At 40.5% G+C, this 25,807-nt stretch overlaps 1 protein-coding gene across 1 annotated transcript in view; it reads right to left on the bottom strand.

Annotated features, from left to right (window-relative positions):
• Positions 1-25,564, bottom strand: part of LOC110489635 (diamine acetyltransferase 1) — a 28,178-nt gene extending 2,614 nt beyond the window's left edge. Inside the window, exons 1-3 of the mRNA XM_021562367.3 lie at positions 25,366-25,564; positions 3,674-3,725; positions 3,494-3,577 (exon numbers count right to left, since the gene is read on the bottom strand). Coding sequence (XP_021418042.1) covers positions 3,494-3,577; positions 3,674-3,725; positions 25,366-25,431 — 202 coding nt within the window. The 5' untranslated portion in view covers positions 25,432-25,564. The remainder of the gene's footprint in view (positions 1-3,493; positions 3,578-3,673; positions 3,726-25,365) is intronic.
• Between the last annotated feature and the right edge of the window lie 243 nt (positions 25,565-25,807).

The raw sequence follows: 25,807 nt of genomic DNA, 5'->3' as shown, positions 1-25,807 counted from the left end.
TTTCTGTGTGTACAGCAACAACATTTCAAACAAGACACCTAGTTACTTCTCAGAGAATGTGCCAAAGTGTAACTGAAATGTTTGTCTCCTCCCAGACACCCCCTGTCGTGTCATTGTGCATCACATCAATATACAGTGCATTCAGAAAGTATTCAGACCCCTTCCCTTTTTCCACATTTTGTTACGTTACAGCCTTATTCTAAAATGGATTAAATAAATCAATTTCCTCAATCCACACACACACACACACAATGACTAAGCAAAACCAAGTTATACATCTTTGCACATTTGTATAAATAAATACATATACACACTACCGTTGAAAAGTTTGGGGTCACTTAGAAATGTCCTTGTTTTTGAAAGAAATGCACATTTTTTTGTCCATTATAATAACATCAAATTGATCAGAAATACAGTGTAGACATTGTTAATGTTGTAAAAGACGATTGTAGCTGGAAACGGCTGATTATGGAATATCTACATAGGCGTACAGAGGCCCATCATCAGCAACCATCACTCCGTGTTCCAATGGCACGTTGTGTTTGCTAATCCAAGTTTATAATTTTAAAAGGCTACTTGATCATTAGAAAACCCTTTTGCAATTATGTTAGCACAGCTGAAAACTGTTGTGCTAATTAAAGAAGCAATTGGGTCTTCTTTAGACTAGTTGAGTATCTGGAGCGTCAACATTTGTGGGTTTGATTACAGGCTCAAAATGGCCAGAAACAAATAACTTTTTTCTGAAGCTCGTCAGTCTATTCTTGTTCTGAGAAATTAAGGCTATTCCATGTGAGAAATTGCCAAGAAACTGTCATTATGGGGTATTGTGTGCAGATTGGTGAGGGGGGAAAAATAGTTTAATCCATTTTAGAATAAGTGGAAAAAGTCAAGCAGTCTGAATACTTTCCAAATGCACTGTAACTATTGTAAGGAAAAAGGTGTCTCTGTATCGAGTAAGGGCAGTACAAACTGAGCTAACAGTAAGGGAAGTACAAACTGGGCTAACAGTAAGGACTGTACAAACTGGGCTAACAGTAAGGGCAGTACAAACTGGGCTAACAGTAAGGGCAGTACAAACTGGGCTAACAGTAAGGGCAGTACAAACTGGGCTAACAGTAAGGACAGTACAAACTGGGCTAACAGTAAGGACAGTACAAACTGAGCTAACAGTAAGGGCAGTACAAACTGGGCTAACTGTAAGGGCAGTACAAACTGGGCTAACTGTAAGGGCAGTACAAACTGGGCTAACAGTAAGGGCAGTACAAACTGGGCTAACAGTAAGGACAGTACAAACTGGGCTAACAGTAAGGACTGTACAAACTGGGCTAACAGTAAGGGCAGTACAAACTGGGCTAACAGTAAGGACTGTGGCTGTCATGAAATCTTGTCAGCTGGCGATTGTCAAGCAAATAACTGGTACTTGACCGTTAATTAACAAACGCATTTAGCATCTCCTGGCTTCCACTCATAGCCTACATGCCACTGATGCTGACCTTAAGAACATCTACATTTTAAAAAGTCTAACAAATCCATGTAATATAGTGTACACCATCACAATACATCTATGTATTTTAGACTGGTCTAAAGAAACATGATATGAAGAAAATGTAGTCTATTTCAAAAGAACAGATTAGCATACACCTTGTCCTTATGTTAGGTCCTGACCTGGGTATGTCATATGGCTGTGGGCTACACTAGTTCATTTAGCAGACAAGATTTGCTTAGAATTCCATGGCATTATTTTATTTTACAATTTGAAGAATTCAATTGAACATAGCTGAATAAAATAGAAAATGTTTTCTCAAAGATTTCTGGGGGAGTGCGTACATGCGGCTATTCTGTGTTGAGCTGTTAACAAAAACAGGTATTCCTATATGCTTAATTTCTATTTTTTAAATTAAACTTTAGTTGTGATGAAAACATATAACTTGACATTTGTATTTTTGATATATTCCAAGCTTGCATGAAGCAACTAATGATGATTTGAAAAAAGTTCCATTAAAAGGCATGAGTTCTGCTTTGTTATTTGTGCAGGCTGCATACATTTCATCAGCCTCTCATTGACAATTTGACAAACACTCGATAATGCCTCAAATTTCCCGGCTGCTTCCACATTCTGTGGCCATAATACCCCCTAAATACATCCATGCCTTTTGCGGCCTGAGGCAGTTGTGCCCTTGGGCTGAATATAATAATTATAATTCCCTTCTCCCGGCTGCGTGCTCCGAAGCACCTCTCACTTACATGGCTCTCTCGGCCTATCACGTGATCGGGTCTTTCTCAGAGGCTACAAGTGAAGACACACAACTGCGTGCATCCTTATCCAATTCCGAGGCGCACATTGAAGATATAGGAATAACTATCCACATTTACTTTTAGTCAGCCAGCAAGATGAGTAGGCAAAAAGCACTAGCCTATGTCAATCTACTATCCCCCATAGTACAAACGTCGACATATTCTGTGTGAGAAAAAAATATTCCAAACATAGTCTGGGACAGTTGTGTGATGCGATAGATCCCAAATGAATACAACCACTAGCATCAAAAAACCTTTAAGCAATGAGGCGGATGCAACAGATCAAAATGTTTAGCTTAAAATGCTATCACCTAATAGTTTATTTCGTTACATTATAAGTGCAGCAATGTGCAGATGGCAGATAAGCACAAATGTTCCAAAATGCAATTCTCAAAAGTAACCGCAAAATGCAATTCTGCATGTATTTATTTTATTATAAAGGTGCATTAGCGCTGCGTATGCATGCCAGTTAGGCTCTACACCCATTGTAAAGAAGTTATTATTTGGCCACATTAGTTGTGATACAAACCTTAAACATATGGGCCTATGAGCTAGGCTACATGAGGTGTGCAACTACAGTAGGATTTGAAAAAGTTGCCCCCCAAAAAAGGGATGCACAGTTTATTGCCTTACTGCACACAAACTGGGCATCATTCACAAGTGATAGGCTAATAAGGGGGGGGAGATGCATGTCATCTATGCACTTAAATAGAGAAGACACTTTTCCCATGGATCATTTTCATGCCAGCGAGGTAGTTTATACTCCTGTTGTACAGAGAAGCAATGTGATAAATATTAGGAATGTTGAGAAATAAATATAGTAGGCATAGCCTATAGAAAGCTGATCTTCCTCCTTTCAGTAGAGGCCATCACTCTGTTTTCAGAGCTTTGAGAAGCCTAAATACCGTCACATGGAATTTGACTGCCATCATTACTCATGGCTTTAGGTGTGGCGGTAATCTGGTCACCGTAACAGCCCTAATTACAGGTTTGATTTATGTTTGGCATAGGGTCAGTAGCTACACACCACACATTCTTCTATGCTTAGGAGAGGCACTGTTTCAGTCAAGCCCATCAGATATAGTTTGCTATAATACAATACCGGTCTGTCACACTCAACACATCCATCCAATCCTCTGAGATGTACCGATGTGATCCAGGGAATAGACAAGATCATTTGATATACAGAATCTCTTACCATTGTTGCTCTGCGGCTCACTGGGGACTTCTGCCATGACGCAGTGGTATAATGGGTTGTCACCGAATCCATCCTCGAGCAGATCTGTTTTTACAACGTTAGAAAGGCCTTATAAACTATGCACAGCAGTCAATCACACGGTGACCAAGACAGAAATGCATTAGTTTCATTCAGACTCACTTTCCTCAGTCAGTTTCACTTGGCCTTCCATTTCTTCATATTTAGCCAGTTCCTGGCCAGAAGAAACATTTCAGATTCAAAACCAAGAACAGCGAGTCAATAGGGAAAGTTTATCATTCACTGAGAAGTGACAGTCAACGAAGAGAACAGCATTTAACTTTATAAACACAAACAAATGGAGGAAACCGGGCCTGTTGCCAACGTAAACACAAAAAGGTACAAAATTACAGAGCGAACTGTGATACAGACGGATATCCAGCGAAAATGGTCTGTTTTTATCACCTTCAAGACAGACAAATTTGCAGAGTTGATCTCTGAATGCAGTTAGGATGAGCACATTTAAAATACCCAAATGGGGGACAACAGGCTGGATTTTCCCTGGTCATTGTAACCACCACCCGTTACTCAATGCAAATAAATCACATTTCTCCCGACATACTGAATATGCATAAAATTCATCCTCCAATTGCAATATCTGCCTTTTGTCTCAAAACGTTATATTTTTAATACCTGCAAACACTACGTTATGCTTACCCAACTTCAAAATAGTCCAGGGCATCGTCACAGTCAACCGTGAATGATAATTATTCAGGTTTCACCAGTGAAATATTCAAACTGCGTCTGCATGCCAGTCATTTGGTCCCAATCAGTTTAAATTGGAATATGCATTTAGATGTTCTTGAATTGCTGTTTCATGAGCAAATTAGAGGAGATGGTGTTAAACTACCCAGAACAAAAATATAAACACGTGTTGGTTCCATGATTCATGAGCTGAAATAAAAGATCCCAGAAATGTTCCATACGCACAAAAAGCTTATAACGACAATATATGGAAACGTCTGCTCTACCCAAATTTACAACTAACTAATTGCAGCATTACCGCAAAAATGGACGAGACAAGTGGAAGGGGGAAAGTAAGGAACTTGTCTGTCGGCCCTGCATTAAAGACCAAAATTGGTTTAAGAAAATTGTGATAAATGAAACTGGTATACTTTTTTATTTAAAAGACCTAAAAATTGACAGCTGTGCCATATAGATCGCAAAAATCGTTGAAGGAGATTTGATATACTGATTCTATAGCACATGGTTTATGAACTGATACATAAAACGACGCCAGATTCAAAACAGTTTCAGTGTAAGCTATTATAAAATTGCAAACAATAGAATGTTATATTCTGTATATGGAGGACACAACCATCCCAGCTCCGCAGATTTTTCTGCGAAGAGAATCATTAGAGCATTTGCTTAGCTTGTTTTTGGTCGCAGGTTTAGGAATGGCTGAAGAATTGCAACATTTACCTGGAGCCAACTCTGCAAATAGCACTATTGGGTGATTTTAAGTACTAGTCAATCGATCAATAATATAATAAACTTAAGCCAAAATGTTTCTTTATTTTTACAATCTTTAGAAACTATGACATTGGAAAGGTTCAGAACTTTTGTGAAACATCACAGCACAGTTGAAAAATACACTACAGGTCTAAAGTTTTAGAACACCTACTCATTAAATGGTTTTTCTTTATTTTTTACTATTTTCTACATTGTAGAATAATAGTGAAGACATCAAAACAATGAAATAACACACATGGAATCATGTAGTAACCAAACAGTTCTATTTTTTTTCATCAGACCAGAGGACATTTCTCCAAAAAGTACTATCTTTGTCCCAATGTGCAGTTGCAACCCATAGTCTGGCTTTTTTAATGGTGGTTTTGGAGTAGTGTCTTCTTCCTTGCTGAGCGGCCTTTCAGTTAATGTCGATATAGGACTCGTTTTACTGTGTATATAGATACTTTTGTACCTGGTTCCTCCAGCAACTTCACAAGGTCCTTTGCTGTTGTTCTGGGATTGACATGCACTTTTCACACTAAAGTACGTTCATCTCTAGGAGACATAACGCGTCTCTTTCCTGAGCGGTATGACGGCTGTGTGGTCCCATGGTGTTTATACTTGCGTACTATTGTTTGTACAGATGAATGTGGTACTTTCAGGCGTTTGGAAATTGCTCCCAAGGATGAACCAGAGTTGTGGAAGTCTGCCATTTTTTTATTTGAGGTCTTGGCTGATTTATTTTTATTTTTCCATGATGTCAAGCAAAGAGGCACTGAGTTTGAAGGTAGGCCTTGACATACATCCATATGTACACCTTCAATTGACTCAAATTATGTCAATTAGCCTATCAGAAGCTTCTAAAGTCATGACATTTTCTGGAATTTTCCAAGCTGTTTAAATGTACAGTCAACTTAGTGTATGTAAACTTCTGACCCACTGGAATTGTGATACAGTGAATGAAGTGAAATAATTGGCCTGTAAACAATTGTTGGAAAAATGACTTGTCATGCACAAAGTAGATGCCCTAACCAACTTTCCAAAACTATAGTTTGTTAACAAGAAATGTGTGGAGTGGTTGAAAAACGAGCTTTAATGACTCCAACCTAAGTGTATGTAAACTTCCGACTTCAACTGTAGCTAGTTGCTTGTCCATTTTCTGGTTGCTAAAATTCTAAAAGTTTGCCTAATTACAGTTTGCGACAAAATAATCTAGTGTAGAGAAGCATTGTACCATTTAAACCGCTGTGAAATATATTTCCAAAAATATTGTATTTTCAGCTTTTTGAATCTGGTGTACCAACCGAAAGTAAAATATGCAAAAACGGGAAGCATAGAAATAGCATACAATAGATCTACTGCGTCTTAGACTTGCTTTCAATGAGAATGACAGATCTATAACTAACATTTGGTTGTGTCGCCCAATAAGTTACATATTGCCACTTTAACCTATTCAGTCATGCACATGCTGTTTACAATGTCTCTCTCTCTCTCTCTGAATACATTGCTGCTCATGAGTTTCCGTGTGTCCACTTCACTCACTGCTGTTTGTCTTATAACCAGAATTCCTCTGATGACTGCAGAGGGGGACACGTGTGTTCAGTTCCTCATCAGCAAAGGTGTCCATCACTCCCTGTGTAACACTGTACAAATCCACACAGGAGACATCTGACACATTGCATTAGTGATCTAATATTGTCACTTCTGTTGACAAAGAGGGAATGTTAAAACAGGAAATTTAATTGTAAGGAAGAAGCACCCAGAGCATTGTTTATCATTGTTCCTCTTGTCCTGACGCACCTGGACATGGCGTTTCCTGTTAGAGGCAGGGGCTGATGAGATACAATCTTCCATGAGTGCTGTGTGCATGTTGAGTACACACACAGATACTGGCTGCTGTTGGACAGAAGGGGCACAGGTCAACATGCCTGCTGAATCTTTTGGCGGCCTGTGTGGGACACACACACACACGTATAGCTGGCTGCCCTGCTGATTGAGAGGTGCGCAAACCTGGAGATCAATGATGAGGGATACACTCTACTCATGGAGGCTGCATGAGAGGGCCAAGAGGAGATGGTAGCCCCCTGCCAGGCACTTGCCAACTTTTATCCTAGGTAGCCCCCTGCCAGTCACTCACTCCTATCATAGGTAGCCCCCTGCCAGTCACACACTCCTATCCTAGGTAGCCTCCTGCCAGTCACACACTCCTATCCTAGGTAGCCTCCTGCCAGTCACACACTCCTATCCTAGGTAGCCTCCTGCCAGTCACACACTCCTATCCTAGGTAGCCTCCTGCCAGTCACACACTCCTATCCTAGGTAGCCTCCTGCCAGTCACACACTCCTATCCTAGGTAGCCTCCTGCCAGTCACACACTCCTATCCTAGGTAGCCTCCTGCCAGTCACACACTCCTATCCTAGGTAGCCTCCTGCCAGTCACACACTCCTATCCTAGGTAGCCTCCTGCCAGTCACACACTCCTATCCTAGGTAGCCCCCTGCTTTTGGCAAGAGGTATGGGCTTCTCTGTGTGTGTTTGAAATAAACCAGTGCTTTTGTTGAATGACTTTACCTACCATATTTACTATCAAAGCTCAGTGTTGAAGCGAAATATGAAAACCCCAAAATAAAGTTATATTCAGATACAGTTTCAAACTTATTGAGTTGATGGCTTTTTGGCTTTTCCAAAACAAATTGAAATAGCCAACAGTGGGGATAGATTGGTACTTTAAAGTGTGTTCCAAGCAGAACCCTCTTATATCCTCCCTCGGTTGTCTGCAGGTGCCAACATCAATGGTCAGACAGGTGAGGCCCAGGAGACCGCCCTGACTGGCCTGCTGATGGGGTACCCTGAAGGTGGTCGACTTCCTCATCAAGGCCGGGCCGACATCGAACTGTTTGCTCAATGTCCAAGCCGACGGGAGACAGAGCTGACGTATGCCTGTGAGAACGAACACACAGGCGTGGCATTTTCTATTAAACCTTACTAATGCTTGTGTACTAAAATATCCTTCTTTAAGCCTAGGCATTGGGCTTGAGATTCTTTAACAAAGGCATATAAGATAGAAAAGTGTGTGTGTGTGTATTATTATAGACCTGTTCTAACTGTTCTGTAGACATCTGACTCATTGCCACTAGAGCCACAGACACCTTGCTCATCAGATAAATCTACAATGATACAGTAGTCTTAACCAGTTGCGATTTTAGCATGCAAATCTTGGTGGGACAAAAAATATAAATAAAGTAGGATGCATGCCAGCAAAGCCACTACACAACAACACTAAACAATACATTAGTTGCACTATACCACTGCTACACCTGGCTATCAGCGGAGCCTTGTCTGGCAGCGAAACAGTTCAGCCTCATTTACTGCCTTAAAAAAAAAGCTGACATGACTGACTTGCTTAAACAAATGTGGTTTCTACTGACAATTGAGATGTACAAACTATGTTATAAGGGGACGACAAGTGGATAAAAGGCAATCTGTAATTTAAATTAAGACAATGAGCGAGCTAGGACAGACGTAGTCAATATGACAATTTGTTCAGCACTTTTGAAATTTACAGCGACAGAATTCAGAACATGGACCGTTCTTAGTGTTCTTCCTGTACACCAAGTCAGAACCGTGGGATAAATAAAGGGGGCATATAAAGTAGTCAATGAAAGCTCTTACAATAGTCGATGATTACGTTTTTCAAAAACAGGTTATAGGCTACTTGTGCACCAAATCAGAACAGTAGGCAAAATTAAGAGGTGAAAATAGACCAAATGGTTAGGGTGAGGCACATGGGCTACTAACAGCTTACTACACAACATACACTTAGTATTAATTTCTTAGCTACAGTATATAAATATCTCCCTGGCATATTACATAATTTATGCAGCAGCATACAATACATGTTTGGACTCACCTTGTTGTGCTGTGTTCACTTGAACAGGAAGGTGGCACGGCGGTGCTTCGTGGGAAAATTGTTATCAAACTTTATCAAAGTCTGGCATTCTCTGGATTTATGGTGCTTTCATTACAACTGGGAACTCAGGGGGAGAAAAAAATCTAGACTCTCGACGACGTCAGTGATCTTCTGGAAAGAGGCCAGAGTTCCCGATTTACAATTCTGAGTTAGATGAAAGTTCAAAACATATTTTCCCAGTCGTAGCTAGTTTTTCCTCCCCGAGTTCCCAGTTGTCTTGAACTCACTAAAGTCAGATTTTGCAGTTCCTATTTAAGTTGTTTTGAGCTTGGTACAAATTGTGCTTTATTGACAGCATGGCCAATGTTTATCATTTTAATCTATGAAAAGAGACCCTTAAAAACTGATGAGCACCAATACGTTTTATCTATAATTTCTCTTCATATGACAGGGATTGAAAAGGATTTGCCAGTAGATTGTCGACTTGATTCATGATGATGACTGCTAGCTATGATTTTGAAAGTATGATTTTGACATGATCAGTCCAATCAAAGCTACTGTACATATAACGTGATTTGACGTCATTTTATCTGTGGCCAATGACCTTGAGCCTTCTTGGATGGGCACTTTAATGTAACGCTATGTCAGTAGCCAAAGGGCTAGAATTTCCGAGGTATATCCCCTTACACTTTGCGGTGACGTAGCTTCCCCATGAGTGACAGAACACAGAGCCAATCACAGCGCAAAGCCATGTATTTTCTGCTGGCTTGCCCCACCACCACAGAAAGCACTGAGCTAGGCTGAAACGCCGGCATTTTGGAGCTGCCTTAATAAAAAATAAAATAAAAAAAAGAGACCATGTTTGTATGCGGCTTAATTAACTCAATTATATATATTTTTTTTGTACATTGTTTGCAAACTGATGTGACACGTATTAATGCCAAAATAACATGCAAAACAGGCAAGACCTGTTATTTATTTATTATTATTTTGCTAAAAATGTGGGGCTCAAAACAGGTGGGGCTCTGCACTGTCGGTCTGTCTCTTTGTCTCTCTTGGGCTTTCTCTCTCTGGCTGTCTCCCGCTCTCTGGCTCTGTAGTTCTCTCTCTGGCTCTGTAGTTCTCTCTCTGGCTCTGTAGTTCTCTCTCTGGCTCTGTTGTTCTCTCTCTGGCTCTGTTGTTCTCTCTCTGGCTCTGTTGTTCTCTCTCTGGCTCTGTTGTTCTCTCTCTGGCTCTGTTGTTCTCTCTCTGGCTCTGTAGTTCTCTCTCTGGCTCTGTAGTTCTCTCTCTGGCTCTGTAGTTCTCTCTCGGGCTCTGTAGTTCTCTCTCGGGCTCTGTAGTTCTCTCTCGGGCTCTGTAGTTCTCTCTCGGGCTCTGTAGTTCTCTCTCGGGCTCTGTAGTTCTCTCTCGGGCTCTGTAGTTCTCTCTCGGGCTCTGTAGTTCTCTCTCTGGCTCTGTAGTTCTCTCTCTGGCTCTGTAGTTCTCTCTCTGGCTTGCTCTCTCTGGCTCTCAATTAATTTCAAATGGATTTATATGCATGGGAAACATATGTTTACATTGCCAAAGCAAGTGAAACAGAAAATGAAAGTGAAATCAAATGAACAGTAAACATTACACTCACTAAAGTTCCAAAATAATAAAATACATTTCAAATGTCATTATGGTTCACTGGTTGCCAGGAAAGTTATTGGGGACATTGTCCTGTGTAGGGTGCAGTCTTCGGATGGGACGTTAAACGGGTGTCCTGACTCTCTGTGGTCACTAAATATCCCATGGCACTTATCGTAAGAGTGTTATCCAATCTGGCCTTCACACCATCATGGACACCTAATCATCACCAAACGTATAAAATTGCCTCATTCATCCCCCCTCCTCTCCCCTGTAACTATTCCCCAGGTCGTTGCTGTAAATGAGAATGTGTTCGCAGTTAACTTACCTGGTAAAATAAAAGCGCAGTTTCCACCTCATTTGTGGGCAGTGAGCACATAGTGTCTTCTCTTGAGAGCCAGGTCTGCCTATGGCAGCCTCTCAATAGAAAGGCTATGCTCACTGAGTCTGTACATAGTCAAAGCTTTCCTTAATTTTGGGTCAGTCACAGTGGTCAAGTATTCTGCCACTGTACTTTCCCTTTAGGGCCAAATAGCATTCTAGTTTACTCGGTTTTTGTATTCTTTCCAATGTGTCAAGCTCTCTCTTTGGCTCTCTCTCTCTGAATCTCTTGCTTTGGCTCTCTGGATCTGTCGCTCTCTCTCGGTTTTTCTTTCTCAGTCTCTCTCTGGATCTGTCTCTCCATCTCGCTTTGTGTCTTTCTCTTTGCCTGCCTCTTTCTTGCATGCACACTCTTTGTCTGCTCAGCTTTCTCTCTGTCTGGCTCTTGTGAAACATCAAGGTAAATCAACCATAACCCTTCTTGGCAAAGATGTTTTAATTGCTTTGGTGATTGATTCGATGGGTAGTCATGGATACTGCACACTACTGATTGCACAATCAATAACGTGTGCCTCACCATGCAATAGTTACTTCAAAATGCATTGTCTCATTATTTATTACACACCTATACATTACCTTCCTGATTGGCATTGCAGTCTAAGGCACTGCATCTCAGTGCAAGAGGTGACACGACAGTCCCTGGTTTGAATCCAGGCTGAATCACATCCGGCGGTGATTGGGAGTCCTATAAGGAGGCGCACAACTGGCCCAGCGTCGTCCGGGTTTGGCCATTTAATAAAGGTTAAGTAAAAAATGTAAATTATAAAAACATGACATACCTTTCAACACCTGTTGGAAACTGGAAAAATGATTTCTCCCTTTTTCTTGACTGCATTGCAGCAGACACATAGCCTCATATTCATAATAATTGCAGTAGACACATAGCCTCATATTCATAATAATTGCAGTAGTTATCAGTATCTTTGACAAGAAACACGAGATTTCAGCTCAACAATTTAATAATCAAGTTGGAAATTAGCCTTGCATAATGATGTATTTTTTATATATTGCTTCTCCTCGCCTTAAACAAAATCACTGATAACATTTTACACTAAACAAGGTATTTATTGATGACATGTTTCTTATCGTTATAAAAAGTTGATTCACAGACGCAGTACTAGTAGTGGCAAAACATGCAAAGATATCGATTTCTAGCTATAAGCCAAGTACGGTTTTTCTGTTCTTTGGGAGTTGTGATTTATCTATCTATCTATCTATCTATCTATCGCCAAGAAGAGGATGAGGACCATTTGAATATGCATGAGGCTCATTGGAAGACACCCACCATCTATTGTGGTAAGGGTAAGGGTAAGTCAAGTCTACCAAACTTTGTAACAGAGTGGACTGATTCTAGTTTTGGAAACAGAAAACTGTAGGGAGATCAAATGTTTCATTGATGAGAATGTTCAGGATGTCAAAATCTATCTCGCGCCATCTTCTCCCACTCCCGCCCAAAGGGCTTCCTCTCACTACCATATTTGGTGAGAGGAAAGTGAGTGAGAGAAAGTGAGTGAGAGGAAACCGCGAAACAGATGCTTCACATTTATACATCCGGTGAATTCTGTCTCATTGTTCTGTGTTCTTGGCCTTGGGTCCTATGTTCTTCTTGACTTTCCCTTTATTCTTTCTATCTAGGTGATATCACCAGCTGCAATGAGTACCTGACAGTCAAGAAGGACCAATGTTTAGGGAGGTCATTTTCAGACTCCAAATTGTAATCATTTTGTGCTGTATAGTTATAAGGAAATGATGGTCAGTTTACAGATACGTGTAATGGAGGGCTAAAGGACTGTAATATTCTTAGGTTTCTGGTTAGGGTGCGTTCCCCTCCGGGCGTTGGTCATAACGCAATAATGGAAAGACACAGTAAACGGTTGGCTTGTAGTTTACTGAAGGAACAGAGTAAATAACACCACAATATGTGCAGGGCTATGGCTTGAACCCTAGAAAAGCTACTGCTTGTACCACTGATCCATAACTGTGGAAAGGGGATAGTAATTTGTGTGGTTGTCCTATAGGGAGGAAGCAGAATGCAGACTGCCATTAACAATAACCAGGAAAAATATACAACAATTATACAATGACGTTACTTGCCTTTATTGTGACACCTAGTGACACCTAGTGGTGTCATCACTGTAACAGGTAAACACATAAAGGGCCTAATCTAAAGCACCACTAGGTGGGAGTAGTAACACAATGACTAGTGCATCAGTACATAACTGAATGGTGGAATCTCACTGGATCCTACAAGACACCGGAATGGGTGGGGCATTAATACTGAAGGCTCAACAACCTTTATCACTAACTCTCATAACAGGCCTACACTGAAAAAGCACACTCAAGTGCTATGATAACCTAAATAGTACACATAAGCATACACAAACATAATCCACTGGGCGTATAATAACTCCTCTATAAAAATAAAAAAAATCAATGACTGTGGCAAGAAAAGAGATCCATGAAGTGAACATGGACAGCATCTGTCAGTCTGATTTGTCGTTGCGTAAAAGGTAAGGATGGCTCACCTCAGAAACTGAATGGACATTCTTATGGAGAAACAAATGTCGCAAGGATCTGTACAGAATTCCTGGAATCTGAACATGTCCCAATTCTGCCATGGCCTGCATACCAGACACCCATTGAGCAGGTTTGGGATGCTCTGCATCAACGTGTACGACAGTGTGTTCCAGTTCCTGCCAATATCCAGCCACTTCACACAGCCATTGAAGAGGAGTGGGACAACATTCCACAATCAACAGCCTGATGAACTCTGTGCGAAGAAGATGTTGCAGTACTTGAGACAAATGGTGGTCACACCAGATATTGACTGGTTTTATGATCCACACCCCTATGTTTTTTTTTAAGGTATCTGTGACAGATGCATCTGTATTCCCAGTCAAGAACATCCATAGATTAGGGCCTAATTAATTCATATATAATGTGTTCTGAAAGTATTTAGACCCCTGGACTTTTGAGACATGTTGTTACATTACAGCCTTATTCTAAAATGGAATAAATATTTTTTCCCATCAATCTACACACAATACCCTATAATGACAAAGCAAAAACAGTTTTTTAGAAATGTTATACAAATGCATTAAATATAAAAATGAATTATCACATAAGTCTTGAGACCCTTTACTCAGTACTTTGTTGAAGCACCTTTGGCAGCTATTACAACTGAGTATGATGCTACAAGCTTGGCACCCCTGTATTTGGTCAGAGTCCTTTAGGAGCCATTTGGCAAACTCCAAGCGTGCGGTCATGTGTATTTTACTGAGGAATGGCTTCCATCTGGCCACTCTACCATAAAGGCCTGATTGGTGGAGTGCTGCAGAGATGGTTGTCCCATTTCCACAGAGGAACTCCGGAGCTCGGTCAGAGTGACCAAGGCCCTTCTCCCCAAATTGCTCAGTTTGGCCAGGCGGTTAGCTCTAGGAAGAGTCTTCGTGGTTTTAAACTTCTTCCATTTAAGAAATGGAGGCCACTGTGTTCTTGGGAACCTTCTATGCTGCAAAATTGTTTTGGTATCTTTCCCCAGATCTGTGCCTCAACAAAATCCCGTCTCGGAGCTCTACGGACAATTCCTTCAACATCATGGCTTGGTTTTTGCTCTGACATGCACTGTTAACTGTGGGACCTTATATAGACAGGTGTGCCTTTCCAAATCATGTCCAATCAATTGAATTTACCACAGGTGGACTCCAATCAAGTTGTAGAACCATCAAGGATGATCAATGGAAACAGGATGCACCTGAGCTCAATTTAGAGTCTCATAGTAAAGGGTCTGAATACTTATTTACATAAGGTATCGTTTTTTTTAATTTTTATAAAATGTGCAACAATGTCTAAAAACCTTTTTCCACTTCATCATTATGGGGTATTGTGGGAAGATGTGAAGATTTATTTTATTTAATCCATTTTAGAACAAGGCTGTAACGTAACAATGTGGGAAAAGTAAAGGGGTCTGAATACTTTCCGAATGAACTCCATCTTAGGTTGGCCTTGGCCTGACGTTGAAAGCGCAAAATGGGATTTATCAATTTAGGTCATTCAGAGTACATGTCACTGTTTGTCATCTAATTTTTCACACAGGGTGAAAAAGCCCAGGGGCCAGGTTGGGACATTTTTTTAAAGAATGGAGTATACCCACCTCTCCAGGCACCACTACACCACTGGCTGTACCGCAACAAAGTGTGGAATAAGTCAAGGGGTATGACTCATTTCTGAAGGCACTGCATATCTGCCTTTGCACACATACACACCCACCACTTATGCTGCTGCCATAAAGTATATACTGTTTACTATCAACCAACTTTAAGGTGCATTACCACCACCAACCTTGCCTGGAGTGTGGACCTCAGTTCATCTTTCAATCACACGCGTGGGCATATGCTCATAAAAACCAATGAGGAGATGGGAGAGGCAGGACTTGCAGCGCGTCAATTATAGAACTCAGTTCTATTTTAGCGCCTGGCTACCAGACATTCGTTAACCTGCGTGAGCAGTTTGGATGAAATGACTGAATAACATGTGTACATTTATTTTGCAACGCTTGCACACCTAACGCGAGTGGTGTGGTCAGCATGTATAGGTGAGGTAATAGCTAGCAGAGTAGAACCCTTGGAAAAAATAGAGTTGCACACTAGGAGCTCAGAAGCAATCATTATATAACCAACTTTTCAATAGCCAAGCTGTCTTCATCAGGGTATAATGACAAACATTGCATGTCACTAGTTTATATAGTTTGAAAGGACACAGGTGTCTGTAATCATGGCTGGCTGTGGCTTGATTTAGAGATATAAAAAAAAGCATGAATGGATAAGATCATAAATACAATTTGGCTACATAGGCCTACAAATATTATTTACAATTGAGAGCAAAAACACAATCACAAGAATGACTTCAGATCAAACTCTACTTTGACACCGAAGGGAAAAATAATATTTAAATTAGAAGATCCAGGCGGCCTCTTGTTTAAACGATAAAATGGTCAAGGTCACCCCCAAGGGCGGGTCTGAAAACACATTATGATACTCTCATCGGATATTAGAATGTGCCAATGTTTGTAAACGGTTCACCTTAATTTGTTCAGAGCACTTTGAATAGTGCGTAGTATGACGCAATAATGCTTCCTTGAATGAGATCATATCTCGATTTGTTTTAAATTCTCAACAGCAGTATTAATTGTTGTACTCTCTTTCCTTGAATCTCAGCCATGTTTCGATCCATATTTTTATTTGACAAAATTGTCTCGAGAGCAAACTGTTTTTCAAGGGAATCAGGTGACAGCTATCAGCCCTTAAACTGTTGCAATCAGTGGGTTTCCTGTAAAGATCAGTGTATACAACATTATCCTCACAAATGGCCCAGCGTTGTCGGGTTATTAGAGGCTTTGGCCGGGGTTGGCCGTCATTTGAAATTAAGAATTTGTTCTAGCCTCCCGAGTGGCGCAGTGGTCTAAGGCACTACATCGCAGTCTAGCTGTGCCACTAGATATTCTGGTTGAGTCCAGGAGACCTATGGGGTGGCGCACAATTGGCCCAGCGTCGTCCAGGTTAGGCACGGATGTCCTTGTCCCATTGCGTCAGCAGGTGCATAGTGTTTCCTCCGAAACATTGGTGCGGCTGGCTTCTGGGTTAAGTGGGCAAGTGTGTCAAGTTTCGGAGGATGCACGACTCTCGACCTTCGCTTCTCCCGAGTGCAGCGATGAGACAAGACTATCTACCAATTGTATACCACGAAATTTGGGAGAAAAAGGGGTAAAAAAAATATATAAAACAACATAATTTGTTCTTAACGGATATAAATAAATGCACTTGAGGGTAGTTCATTTGGGTCACATTACAAAATAAAAGTAATTAAAGTATTCAGGGGGAGGTTCAAGAGATGCAATGATCGAGATCAAAAGTCGTGTAATTTTTTCGGTGATTTGACCAGAACGTAAAATACCCATCTATGACAGAGAAGATAGTGTTATGAAAACACTAACGCACACCCCGCCACCACCTTATGCCGTTTACGATTTAAAAAAAAATAATATTGCTATCAGTCCCTTTCTCCTAATCGCTGCCTACATAAAAATGTATACCTCAAATATTCCAGTATCCCTGCACATTGTACATTTGGTACAGACTCTGACTCTGTATATAGCGAACTCTTATTTATCATGTTCATATTTCTCATTAAAAGAATCGGAATATAACGCTTGAATGGATGTCAACCCCAAAACATGTTCAAGTCATAGTAACCAATCAACTGCATCACGGTTAAACACTGACTAACATCAAAGATGTATGTATGCCAGCCATGCTAACCCGCTTATTCTAACGGGAGTTAGCATTTAACAGTTACTTCTTCTAAACCTGCATTTTTTTCCCCTTCTCCATGTTATGCAGCGAAAACAGCCAAATCAATCCAAATTGGACTTAACCACATTGTGGGTCTGTTACAACACATTGTTCATGACGGATGACGAATATCCACGTTGTTAGATGAGGTTTGTGGAATGTGCGCTTATCTGGTAAATGCACATTGCACTCCAATGAATCCTTTACCGTATCTATACAGGGGGGTTAAAAGGGGCAAACTGATTGGTACATCCATTTCTAAACTTTTAAAGCTGCAATATGTAACTTTTGTGGCGACTTGACCAAATACACATAGAAATGTGAGTTATAGAAAGCAAGTATAAGAAGCGTGTGTGCTATTTCTATGCTTCCCGTTTAGTTTTTGGGTCTTATTTTCGGTTTTGTACACCAGCTTCAAACAGCTGAAAATACAATGTTTGGTTCTGGAAAATATATTTCCCAGCAGTTTAGATGGTACAATGATTCTCTACACCAGGGATCGGCAGCTTTTGTGTGGAGAGACAATTTAACCTACCATTTCTAACGATCTGCGTGCCAGTTATGATTTTCATATTTGCATTAGAATTTGTCTGAATGTCTAAATGCTTACAAACGGATGCAGTCTATTCCATAGCTCGCTATAAACAGAGGTGCTGTGCTGTCCATTAGCACCACGGGGCTCCACTATAGGCCTACCAGCATCCGATGAGCAATGCCGCACCAAGGCGCTGTTCAAGGTGTTGAATCCGGCGCGGTCTTCGCTATTTTTAAAACGCAGCTACAGATCTTTTTATTGTACTTCCTGATTTTCGCCATTGTTTGGTCGTTCTTGTTTGGCAAGCGTCCTTGATGATTGTAAGTAATTCCTTTGATGTTATGTCTCGTATTCCATTGCATTATGCAGTTGTGGTCAGCAGTTTTAAAGCGATGGTCATTTTAATTTTGAGGTCTGCATTTGAATTCGGCCTTATTGTGACTTGATGGCCTGTAGTGGCTTTATGTATATTTGTTTCGTAAAGCCTACCAAATGTTGGTTTTATTTATAGTTTTGATTTGTGGACAATATTCACTTGATGCGTTTTATCAATATTTCGTTTCAAGTGTCTTCTGCCGTTTTAAATTGCATCTATCAGACATCTCGATTGATTATATATGGACATTTCGTTAGAACACTTGGAAATATGATTTATACATCTTCGTTTATTATAATAATAAGTGTATAAATTGCTATTCTTTCATGTGTTTGTGTCCCATTTCAATATAGGCTACAGAACTATAAAGGACAAATAATACACATGATTCAAAAGTTATATATTGTCTTTCAAAAAAGTTTATATATATTTTTAAACAGACGACTGTTAGTTAGGCCTACCAACAGCTCTAAACATAACTGAATGTAAGGAAAAAAATATTCTTATCTGCTAAGAATTGTAGCCTACTCCGTCTCCCGTGTCTTATTCCAAATCCCAAGCAACCCACAGGTTCTCATTACTACTTGTTGAAATTAACTGGCATAAACATTACAAGGTTATATAATGTGGTATTGAAAATCACATATTACCGATTTAGTGCGATCCTTGTCCCCGCTTTCCTTTGCCGAGCCCCGTAATATCTGGGCTATATTTGGAGGCTGAGCTGCACACAGACGTCGGAGCGGTCCGTTGTCAGCCGGCTGAGTGAGGGGCTCAGGGTTGACTTCGTGTGTTTAAAGATCTGTTCACATAGATACGTGGATCTGCCAGACGTGGAATGTCATTCATATCCACGCTCATCAAGAGCCACACTAAACACAGGTGCACCTTTTAACGTTACAGTTTGCTGCTCATTTACATTTTCAACCATCTCAGTAATGCACCTTTGAATAGTTCTGGCAGACACAGGAATGACTTTAATCTTTGAGATGATTGTGCATTTTAGGAAATCCATAAAATAAAGCCTGCGAACTACTGAGGAAAGCCTCCTTGATATTTCCTCCATTAAAAATATCAGTAAATGGCTTTGTATGTTTAGCAATGCACTACGCAACTTTGTAGCTCCCCTCTGTAGCTTGATTTTTGACTGCATTTCGATTTGTAAACACACTGCTTTGCATACCTGGACACGGCCCTTCAGCCTTGTCTGCCTCATCTGCCTCATCCTTGAAGTTGTTCCATGTGTCGTTTAAAAATGACGCGGTACACTTGACGTACAACAAACAACAATTTTACAAGAGAGCGCAAACAGCCCGATCCTTCAGTAAACCAAATCCATATTCCTTTGTTCAAGAGGCAATAGATGAGTGGAAACAGAGCCGGGCAGCTCTATACGCAAGTTGCGTAGGGCCCCGCAAATTACGCAAGGGCCCGCCTCCCCTTTGTGTCAATGTTTACAACTTCGATGAGAGGATAAAGCGGAACTATCCTTCTGGTAACGAAAAGAGAGAAAAAAACAATGATAGTGAATTGCGGAAACAGTAATCAGGTAAACTTGTGTTATCCTCTCCAAGTTTGATCTCAGCAAATAACATTACCGTTAAATTGATGCGCTAGCTTGCAGTGCATCTCTTTGCCTCTCTGTGTCTTGCTTGCTTGCCAGCCACTTCATGGGCTGTGTTCTGTGACTTTGTGCGTGACAAAAGTGAGAGTGAAATACAACTATTTATTACGTTTGATAAAACGCCAACGGGCAACGGTGTTTATAAACTGCAGCTCGGAAAAGAACCGCGTCGTGCGTTCATATGCGCGTAAACGAAATTAAATTCAAGCTTTCCAGCAGCAACCACTGTGGGGACCAGTCCAGCCAATATATGGGCGTGATTGAACTCCTCATAGGCTCACTTCATTTTAAAACAAGACAATGATTATCTAGCATCTCAGTCAAGGTTTAGTTACAACTCTGGACTAATGCAAGATGGAAAGCAATGGACTGACATTGATCTATATATTGAATTTAAAATGTTGATCAGCTGGGTATAGTGGGCAATATGGATGCACATCTCTCAGTAAATTATAACCATTAAGTATTCAGCCAAGCCATAGTATAAATAATATTTTATATTTGAAAATGCATGCAAGGAAATCTGGGGGAACCAGTTTGAATAGGACTGATGCAGCTGGCTTCAGCAAATACTAACACAGACCCAATACAGCAAGTACTAACACAGACCCAGGTGAAGTACTGGCAGCCTCAGCCAGTACTAGCACAACCAGAGGTGTACAGCCAGCATCAGATACAAGCAGTTCAGACCCTAATAGAACAGTTCCTGCTCCACCAAAGTTAATGCGCAGAGGTCCATTCAAACCAGGACTGTATTTCTTACCCTAAAGACAAGTCTAGAAGAGGTTTATTACAGAGACAGCTGTCAAATGGGGATTAGATTACCAGGAGGTGGCTTTCATACCTAATCTAAAACAACGCTGTGTATTGTTTTAGCAGTAAGCTCTTTTCTACAGAAGACTACAAAATAATAAAGGAAGGTGTGAATGACTGGTCAAATATCAACAGCATTCTGAAACACCATGAGGCTAGTCCTGAACACACAGACAATATGATTAAGTGAAGAGAACTTGATGTGTTCCTAAGTCGGGGACAGACTCTTGACCAAATATAAATGACCATTTTGGAGGCTGAAAGAAAGACATGGCAGGATGTCCTTACACGTTTAATAAGTATCACCCAGTCTCTGGCTGAAAGAAGCATAGCATTCAGGGTTTCAGACAAACTCTTCCAACCAGACAATGGAAACTTCCTAAAAGAGGTTGAATTATTGGCAAAAATTTGACCTTTATGGAAAATCTCAGCAAAATGAAAGATGGCAAGACACCTGCTCATTACCTTAGGAAGCGCACACAGAATGAGCTGATACAGATTGTGAGTGACAAGATTCTGGAAGCAGTAGTGACTCAAGAGACAAAGTACTTCATTATATTGAACTGTACAATTAGCAGTCACCAGGAGCAAATGTCTAAAACGTGTCATTGCAGATGCTGCCAAATCTTCAAAAGATGCAGTTGGGTATGTGCAATAGCTTCTTTTCAGCTGGCACACAAAGATGGAGTGTTTTGAAGAAACACGTGAACATAAACGTCATGGAGTGACAAGATAGAAGAGTGTTCCTCTGAAACACAACCCAACCAAGCCGCACTGCTTCTTAACACAGCGCGCATCCAACCCGGAAGCCAGCCGCACCAATGTGTCGGAGGAAACACCGTGCACCTGGCAACCTTGGTTGCCACCCAGGAGGGCGCAGTGCATCTTTGAAGGCTCACTGCATCGAAGACACTAACCTTCAGCGATGACTGACATCAGTGGAATGGATCTGGCACACGAGATTCAGAATTTACCTGATCTGCCATCAGATAAGATGACTGCCTGTGAGCTGCTTTCCTTTCTCTGCTGCTTTCCTTTCTCCTTTCTCTGGAGGAACTCTATCCTAGCCTTTGGGATAGCCCTAAGAATTGCAGTCACCCTACCAGTAACGTCGGCAGAGAGGAGCTTTTCAAATAAAAGCTCATCAAAAGCTACCCAAAGTCTTCCATGTCACAGGAACGTATGAGTGGTCTGGCCATCATGACCATAAATCATGAACGTATGAGTGGTCTGGCCATCATGACCATAAATCATGAACGTATGAGTGGTCTGGCCATCATGACCATAAATCATGAACGTATGAGTGGTCTGGCCATCATGACCATAAATCATGATGTGGGGAAACACATGTCCTATGATGACATCATTGATGATTTTGCCTCAAGAAAGTGCAGAAGAGGAAGATTTTAATTCAAACATTCAAATATTTACACACTTAGTAACATTTACGATTGTATGGCAGAAGTGCATTTGTGTAAATGACTGCTTAACTAACTATGTGACATACTTTCCATTTCTTCCAGACAGTCCAGACAGACTGGTTCCCATGCTGATGCTGAAAATACCCAGGCTGTAGAGGGAACCAAAGCTAATCACACAGCTGTATACATTTTATTTAGCTATTTTAAGACATATAGCTGCAGCTTATTTAGCTATTTTAAGACATACAGCTGTAGCCATAGCCTATAGGCTTAGGTTTACATCGTATAGACAAAGCTAATTGTATAATATTGTGAGGACTGGACTAATTACCAGGCAGTAGAGCCAAAGCTCAGTGTTATATTTTCTACAATTTCTTATGTTAATATTCACTTATCTTAAGATTCTATAGAAAATATTATATTCAAGAAATATTGTTTGTTTATACCTCATTCTGTATAGGTTTACTTGTTCTTAGACCGACAGATGGAGCAAACTGTTTTAAAGGAGGGAGGATTGTAGTGGGAGCACTGGGGTGTCAGTTGTGACTGTGGCAGGTGTGACTGTGTGGCAATGGCAAATGGTTTACACAGGTCAGGTAGGAGGGCCCCTTAGCAGAATTTTGCTTAGGGCCCCAGGGAGGTCAGGACCAGCTCTGAGTGGACATCTACCTTATTTTTCTTTGCTGATGACATTTTGCACCCTGAACTTTTTTTAAATAACAAAAGTAAGTTTGCTAGCTGATAGCCATGTGAAAACTAATCTTATCTTTAGTGCCGCCATGGTTTTGAATTTGGAGGTAGAGGCGAGGAGGGTTGTCTTGCGCTTAACTAATAACATGAAACTCCTGCAAAATGAAAGCCCAATGGCTAATCAGGATTGACATACCTTGAATTACTGTACAACATTGCACTGAATATCAATGCAATTTCATAACCAATGCATGCAATTATTTTCTCCAGTTTATAAAAAAAATTAACTGTCGAAAATAAGTGAGATAATAAATATACAATTGTTTTATTTTTTTTTTGGGGGGGGGGGGTGCTTGGCAATTCAAGGCAAATACCCTCCCTTAGGTTGCCGACCCCTGCTGTACAGTATACTTGCTTATTTATTCACAAACTAATTTCAGTATAACTATTAGAATTTGAACAACCAGGAAATGACGGAGATATATTTCTGTATAGTGCATCTTGAAGGAAAAAGGAAACCGCACACTGCTCTTGATAGTATCAGCGATCTTTAATAAGCTTACGTATCGGCCACATGGCCTTCGTCGGAGCTTTTGGGATTTTTTGAAAGTTGCACCATTATGTGGACCTGGCCCCTCCCACATCCGTTCTACACATCGAAGGGGGTTGGAGGCAAAGGAAAAATAAACAAGTGCTACCAAATATAACAATATGCATTTCATAAATATTACAAAAGTGTATAAATAAGGCGTATTAAACACGTCTGTAAAATCTCAATGAGGACATAGCAAGTTTTCATTAGTCATAGGGTACATCATACGAAAAACGTCAGAATAATCTACAAGAGACACATATTTCATGTTCAAATTCACAACATAACTGCATTGTGAGCAGTGTGCGGTTTCCTTTTTCCTTCATCTTGTTCAATTGTTGCCATGCACCTGCAAATTAGATTGCTCAGATGTGCAAGTGCCTTTTGAATTTTGTATAGTGCATCTTCAAATTAATAATAAATACCCTACTGATTTTAGAAAGTAAATCTTGGTGTGTCAAAAAAAAAAAAAAAAAAAAAAAGTGGGATGCATGCCAGTAAAAACACAACACTAAACAATCACTGTGACAAACGGTGCCTACATAAAGCTGACCCAACAGCTTACCACTGATACACCTGGCTGTCAGGGGAGCCTTGTCTGGCAGCGAAACCATTAATTCAGCTTCATTTACTGCCTTAAAAAAAACATAGCTGATATGGCTGACTTCCTTAAACAAATGTGGTTTCTACTGACAATTGAGATGTACAAACTATGGCATAAGGGGCCAACAGGCGGATAAGAGGCAATCTCTAATTTTGATTAAGACATTAATGAGCGAGCTAGTCAATATAACTATTTGTTCAGCACTTTTTAAATGTACAGCGACAGAATTCAGAACATGGGCCGTTCTTAGTGTTCTCCCTGTACACCAAGTCAGAAACGTAGGATACATAAAAGGGGCATATAAGCAGACAATGAAAGCTCTTACAATATTCACATTTCTCAAAAACAGGTTAAAGGCTACATGTGCACCACCAAGTCAGAACAGTAGGTGAAATTAAGAGGTGAAAATAGACCAAATTATTAGGGTGAGGCACATGGGCTACTAACAGCTTACTACACAACATACACTTAGTATTACTTTCTTAGCTACAGTATACATATCTCCCTGGCATATCACATTTTTGGACTCACCTTGTTGTGCTGTGTTCACTTGAACAGGAAGGTGGTGTGGCGGTCCTTCCTGGGCAGATTTTGTCAAACTTTATCAAAAGTCTGTCATTCTCTGGATTTATGGTGCTTTTAAGACAATTGGGAACTCGGGGAAAAAAAGGGACAATCATTATGATGTCAGTGATCTTCAGGTCGTAGCTCTAGAAAGAGGCCCGAGTACCGGATTTACAATTCCAAGTTGGATGAAAGTTCAAAACTTATTTTGCCAGTTGTAGCTCGTTTTTCCCAAGTTCCCAGTTGTCTTGAACTCACTAAAGTCAAATTTTGCAGTTCTGAGTTGAGTTGTTTTGAGCGTGGCACAAATCATGCTTCATTAACAGCATGGCCAATGTTGAATGTTTATCATTTTAAACTTGGAAAAGAGACCCTCAGACTTGGGACCACACAGCCACTCCACTGAATAGCAGGCTAATGATTGATTTTCAATGCTTATGGCCGATGAGCACCGAGATAGAGATATATATATAAAATTGCCAAGAATGTGGGGCTCAAATCTGAAAGATGGGTCGCCACTGCTGATTCGTGAAGAACATAACTTTGAAATGCCTCGATTTAAGTTCAACTATGGTACCCCATCACAACCACGAATTTGAGAGCGCTTTTAATCCGTACATTATATTCCATAAATAATTCCTCACTTATATTAACATTACGGTACCTACAGGCACGTCAAACGTCCTGAAGGAAGTACAATTTTAATTGCTGTCAATTGTCCCTTTACTCTTGCAAGATTTGCTTCATCCATCACAAGCTTTTCATAGTTAGTTGTATTTTGGTATTTAACTAGCTAACGATACACACGGAAATACTGTCGCCGGAGAAGAGTGACGAAGGGTGAAACCAAGTCGATTTTCTAGCTAAGCAAGCAGTGATTTTAGTTTGCGGCTTACCTTTATCAGTCGCAGTATGTCAGGTACATCTTTGGATTCTGCTTTCCGTATTTTAAAATCAATCATTTTCTTATATTAATAAGAGCTGAACAGTCGACTTAAAAGCTAGCTAGTTATCTAACGTTAGCTACCTTGCTGGTTCTATTCAAACCAAGTCCCTTTAAGTAAAATGTTCGCTAGATATATTGAAGGACATTGTGGAGAGGTTAGATTGGGGGCGCCTTTTTATCCCATTGTGTGAGCCAGCCCACGCGCGGGTTGTTTTTACACAAGGCGTGTCTGTTGTACTGTCAAATGCATCAGAGAGGCTTCATTACACAGTGGCGTGTGTTTACGGCTGGATCAATATGATTATATTAATGGATCAATATTATTATATTTTTTTGTAGTATTGTTTTTCATAATTTTCCTAAAATTCGCAAGAGGCTCAATGTATCTCACA

This window comes from Oncorhynchus mykiss, chromosome 15 (genome assembly GCF_057628025.1).
Source record: "Oncorhynchus mykiss isolate SJ-2025 chromosome 15, ASM5762802v1, whole genome shotgun sequence".
NCBI classification, from domain to species: Eukaryota; Metazoa; Chordata; class Actinopteri; order Salmoniformes; family Salmonidae; genus Oncorhynchus; species Oncorhynchus mykiss.
This window is presented reverse-complemented; position numbering and strand designations above follow the sequence as displayed.